The sequence below is a fragment of the Giraffa tippelskirchi genome, chromosome 13, assembly GCF_054371585.1.
Source record: "Giraffa tippelskirchi isolate mGirTip1 chromosome 13, T2T-mGirTip1v1.2.pri, whole genome shotgun sequence".
NCBI lineage: Eukaryota > Metazoa > Chordata > Mammalia > Artiodactyla > Giraffidae > Giraffa > Giraffa tippelskirchi.
This window is the reverse complement of record NC_137287.1, coordinates 720,001-725,000: the sequence shown is the minus strand read 5'-3', so window position 1 is coordinate 725,000 and position 5,000 is coordinate 720,001. Positions and strand designations below refer to the sequence as shown.

Here is a 5,000-nt window from a genome sequence, read left to right as displayed (position 1 = left end):
TCACTAGAAATCGGTAATGTATAATAACCCTTTGGGCAAGAAACCCAGTCCCCGCAGCAGCCACCGGAAAATAATTACTTTCATATCAAAACTCTGCAGGAGCCCAGCGGCCCGGCCCTTGCAGCCCCCGGCTCCGTCACCCCGCGCGTGTGCCAGTGCGCGGGGGCGCGCGCGCGTGTGGCGCCCGGGAGGAGGAGGGCGCGGGGGAGGGGCAGGAGAGGGGAGCTGTGGGTGCATAAATTTGTTCAATCAGAAAACACAAACACACACGCACACAAAAGGAGGCATTAAGCGCGGATCTCGGGGGAGGTGAGGAAGGCGGGGCCGGGGCAGGGGCCGGGCCGGGCACTCGGAGGTTGGAAAAAAGTGGACCGGAGAGCTTGCGTTTGACCAGCTTTATTTATCAAAAATGGTACATATATAAATATTCTTAGACATTTTTGCATTTTACGAGGCTGAGGATTCTCGTTGTGGGTTCTGTGGGGGGTGGAGCTTTTTTTTCTTTTTTCTCTTTTTTGTGCTCCCTTGAGAGGAGGAGGGTCTCAACCCCCCAGTCCTGGGTTGCTGCCTACGTCCGAACTGATACAGCGTTTTTCTTTAAAAAAAATAATAATAATAAAAATAAAAAGAAGGAAACGGAAGAAAGAGGAAAGAGCAGTGTTTCGAAGCCGATCACCTGATTTCGCTGTGTGAGTCGGAGCCTGAGCGAGCGGGCGCCGGCCGCCCGAGCGCCTCCCCCGGCCCGCTGCCGCCCTCAGTCCAGGTCCAGCTCCTCGCCATCCCGCACGCTGGGCCTGGTCGAGGCGCCTGGCTCGGGGGCCCCGCCAACGGCTGGCTCTGCAGCGGGGCTGGGAGCCGGCAAGCCAGGCCCGGGTGACGGCGCGAGCGGCGGCGGCAGCGGCGGCAGGGCCGCTGGGCAGGCAGTGCCCGCATCCGTGCAGTCCCCACCGCCGCCCTCGGCCGAGGCCGCGGCATCCCGGAAAGGCGCCGGGGCCGGGGCCCCCGGGGAGGCGACAGCGTCGGGGCTGCGGCGCGCGAAGGCCGAGTCCGGAGCGCCGCCGGGCCCCTGGAAGGCCCCGAAGCTGGCCTGGGCAGGCGGAGCGGGGGGCACGGCGGGCGCGGGAGGCGCATCCTTGGGCGCGGGCTCAGGGCCCGCTCCGCCCTTGAGCGCGGCCTGCGGCACCAGGAAGCCGAGCGGCTGCGTGATGGGATAGAGCAGAAAGTGGCCCTTGCCGATGAGGGTCCTCGGCGCGCACGGCAGCCCGGGTGCGAAGTCCAGCCCCGCGGCAGCCGCGTTGGCGGGGTGCGCTTTCCGGCGCGGCGGAGAGTCGGACAGCAGGCTCTCCACGCTGAACGGGCTGGCCTTGGGCGGGCCCGCGGCCCCGCGCTCAGCCGCCACCGCCCCCGCTGCACACGGGGCCGCGTCCTTGTCCACCGGGCGGCCTAGCCGCGGCTGCGGGCCAGCGCCGCTTCTTTGGCTCGGGAAAAAGGCGGGGTCGCAGGTGCCGGGCGCAGGCGGCTCGCCAGGCGGTGCGGGCGCAGCACCCGCGGCGCCCGCGTTGTGCGCGCCGGGGCCCTTGGCCGCGGCGGCAGACGGCGGCGGCTCGGGCGGCTCCGGGGACAGGCCACCGCCGCCGCTGTCGCTGTCGGAGCTGGGCGCGCTGTGCAGGGACAGACCGCCGGGCGAGTGCAGGTGGCGGCTCTGGCTCTTGAGTAGCTTCTTCTCGTGCTTGCGCTTCTTCTTCTCCATCTTCTCCAGCTCCTTGCGCGCGATCTCCTCCGGGTCCATCGGCTCGCCACTGCACGTGGTCGGGTGGGAGTTGTGCGCTGGCCGCCCCGGGCCCTTCTTGGTGTTCTCCTTCTTCCTCCACTTGGCGCGGCGGTTTTGGAACCAGACCTAGAGCAGCCGGATAGGGGAGAGGAAGGGGGCACGGTCAGGCGGCGGGGGGCTTCGGGCCTCCCCACTCCCCCTAGACAGGCCTGCGCAGCCTGGGCTCTGGCCAGGGGGCGGGAGCCGAGCCCCGCGGCCCAGCCGGCCCTGAGCAGGATCTCGGCATCAGGCTGCAGGTGTATCTTTTCCACCCAGACAGAGGCCGATGGGGCCTCTCGCCGGCTTCCCGCTCCAGCTTCTCACCTCGGGGAACTGGGAGCTGCCCCTTCGTTGGGCAGGACCGGTCTGGCCCCTGACCGAGGGCGCTGGGTTCCTGGTTGGGAGGCAGAGGGCAGGGCCCCTCCTCGCCCCTCCTGGCTTCTCACAGCCTGTGTTCTAAGCAGCCCGACCAGCCCAGGGCTGAGCATCTGGCCTGAGGACCAGGAGCGGTGGGGCTCAGCTGCCCTCCACACCTGTCTTCGGCTCCCTGGGGACTGAGTCAAAGCCCAGACTTGGGGGTTTTCCGTGAAGGGAAATCTGGGTGCTTTTTCTCCCAGAAGGGCCTGGGGGCTGAACTTGGGAGGGAGAGCTTCAGCAGCCTGCTCTCCCCCACCCCCTGTTTTTCTGAAAGCTCCAGGCCAGGGCACCAACACAGCTCTCTGGAACCGGCTGTGCTTGGCCACGACCAGGGGACTGGCAGTCAGGGGAGCAGGAGGCCAGCTGCCAGGCCTTGCAGAGGAGCGGCCAGGGCCCACCCACGCCTTCGCCCTCTCTGCAGGCCTCGCTCTGGGAGCCCCGCGGGCCTGCAGGGTAGCAGCAGCCCTAGACCCTGGCTCCAGCACCACACAGTCAGATCCCGAGGAGCCCCGGCACAAGACCCTCCCCATAAGATCGCGGTAATTCGAATTCTTTGTTCCCGGCTGTGTAGAGACCTGCACAATAGCAGCCCGGCCTGGTCACGGGTAGTCTTTTCAGTGCCAAGGTTCTGGGTGTTAAGTGGTAACCTCCCCAGGACTGCTGCTGCCCTTTCTCTCTTTTTAAATATCTTTGGGGGGGGGTGTGAATTCCAGTCTGCCTCGTTACCCAGAATTACTCATTCCCATGTTAAAGGAGAAATGAAGACGTCTTGACTTCACTTAAGACACTTAGAACAAATTGGATAAAAGGATTTACAAACAGAAGAGGTCAAGCAGGGAGGCCCCGGCACAGGAGAGGACACCTTTTTAGACAAAGCTATTGGCGCTAAACAGGCGCCTCCAAGCCCGGCGCCCACGGCTGTGGCCCACACCCCGCTCCCCACCACACCGACCTAAAAAAGATGTCTGTACTTTAGGGAAACATCTAATTATGCACGATTCATCTTGAATTTTCAACGCACCAAATCGACACTGTATTTTTTAAAAGAATACCGCCGACAGTCTCCGAATAAAATCAAATTACAGGGGCGAAAAAAAGATACAACCGATGGTGTTAAAGATTCAGACACCCTCCCCACCCCCGTGTTTTAAGTGTTGAAGTTTCCGCCTCAGCTGCCCCCTTCTGCAAAGCGATAAATATGTTTCCAAGTGAATATTTCAGAGACGAAAGTAAACAAACGCGCTAGCCTCAGGCTGGGGGTCGAGCCCCCAGCCCCGGCACAGAGGCGTCAAGTCCGCCTTCTCCCGGTCTCCTTCAAGTCCGAGCCGGGTCGGGTCCTCCTGGCCACCTCGCCCGCCCCAGCCTCGTGTCGCGCGGTCGCCGGACCCCTTCTTCACACAGCTCCCCGGTTCGGACGCAGCTGTAGTTCTCCGACACCTCCCGAGCCGCCTCGGCTCCCTCCCGGGAAGCCCGCCTCCCTCTCCGCGGGGCGCCGAGCCCCCGGCCCCCAGCTTCCGGCCGACAAGCGCGCGGCGGGCTCTGGTGGAGCCTGCGGTCTCCCACCTGGAGGTCGAGAACAAAGGCGGGCCGGGCCGCGCAGGCCGCCGGCGGGATGCCGACTCGCGGGACGCACGGCGGGTCTTTACCTGAACTCGGGACTCGACCAGATCCAGGCGCAGCGCCAGAGCCTCGCGCATGAACACGTCGGGGTAGTGGCTCTCATTGAACGCTTTCTCCAGCTCCTCCAGCTGCCAGCCGGTGAAGTTGGTGCGGGTGCGCCGCCGCTTGCAGCCCGGGCTCTCCTTGTCCGGGTCCCCCGAGTCTGCGGGCACGCACAGGACGCCGCGCGGCTCAGCCCCCGGCCCGGCCGGAGCGCGGCCGCCCCCGCTTCTGTCCAGGAGGGGCCGCCGAGCGGACAGGGCTGCCGCACGCCCTGAGCCGGCGCAGGGCGGCGAGCGAGGCGGCCCCGGAGGGGCGGCCGCGGTGCCAGTTCCACGGCCGCCCGCGAGCCACTCCTTCGCCGGACGGGGTCCCTTGCCCCCCGCCGCCCCCTCCCCGCCCGCCGCGCCTACCTGACAGCTTGAAGGGCTGGCTGTCGCCGCCCACCCCGCAGGCGGCCGGCAGCAGCGGCGTGGGGTTGACCACCGAGGCGGCGGCTGCGGCGCAGGAGCCGCTGAGCAGGCCGTCGATGGAGAAGGGCACCGAGGCAGCGGCGGCCGCGGCGGCGGCCGACTGCAGCTGGTGGCCGGCCAGCTCGTACACGTGGTGGTGGCCCAGTGGGTAGGGGAAGCCCACCACGCCGCCCAGCGAGCCCCCGAACTGGGCATGCGGGTGCTCCAGGAGGCGGCCGTCCATCATCTCGCGCGGGGGGCCGGCGGGGCCGGCGGCGGGGCGCGGGGGCGCGGGCCGGGGCCGGGGCGGGCCAGCGGCGGGAGGCGCGGACGGCGGCGGCGGAGACAGGGACCCGGAGCCCTACACATGCTTCGCCCGCACTCCGGCGCTTTACTTTATCAACATCAAGCTCCCGGTAATTAGCCGCGGCCCGGGGAATTTGGGACCAATAAGAAGCGCTAATCGGCTCTGACGTCAGAGGCGTGCTGGGCGCACGGAGCCGTTTTCCATATCGATTGCTAATTATACCTGACATGCACCTCAATAAACAGTATCAGCAACTGTCACAACAAGACGGGGAGGGCGGGCGGGGCGCGGCCCGGCGCGGGCCCCCGCGCGCCCCCCACCCCCGGCCCCGCCGGCCCCCTCCCGCGCCACCCCC

The 5,000-nt window shown here is 66.8% G+C and overlaps 1 protein-coding gene across 1 annotated transcript; it reads right to left on the bottom strand.

Moving 5' to 3' along the window:
* Positions 1–754: 754 nt before the first annotated feature.
* UNCX (UNC homeobox) lies at positions 755–4,585 on the bottom strand. Its single transcript, XM_081553414.1, has 3 exons — positions 4,300–4,585; positions 3,874–4,049; positions 755–1,897 (listed from the first exon to the last, which is right to left on the bottom strand). Exons 1-3 carry the CDS (start codon positions 4,583–4,585, stop codon positions 755–757), a joined length of 1,605 nt encoding a protein of 534 aa, XP_081409540.1.
* Between the last annotated feature and the right edge of the window lie 415 nt (positions 4,586–5,000).

Excerpts from the sequence above, each read along its gene's own strand:
- UNCX (XM_081553414.1), bottom strand. The coding sequence starts at position 4,585 with ATGATGGACGGCCGCCTCCTGGAGCACCCGCATGCCCAGTTCGGGGGC. Across the intron at positions 4,050-4,299 it reads CCAGCCCTTCAAGCTGTCAG|ACTCGGGGGACCCGGACAAG; the intron begins GTAGGCGCGGCG and ends GCGTGCCCGCAG. Across the intron at positions 1,898-3,873 it reads TGGTCGAGTCCCGAGTTCAG|GTCTGGTTCCAAAACCGCCG; the intron begins GTAAAGACCCGC and ends CGGCTGCTCTAG.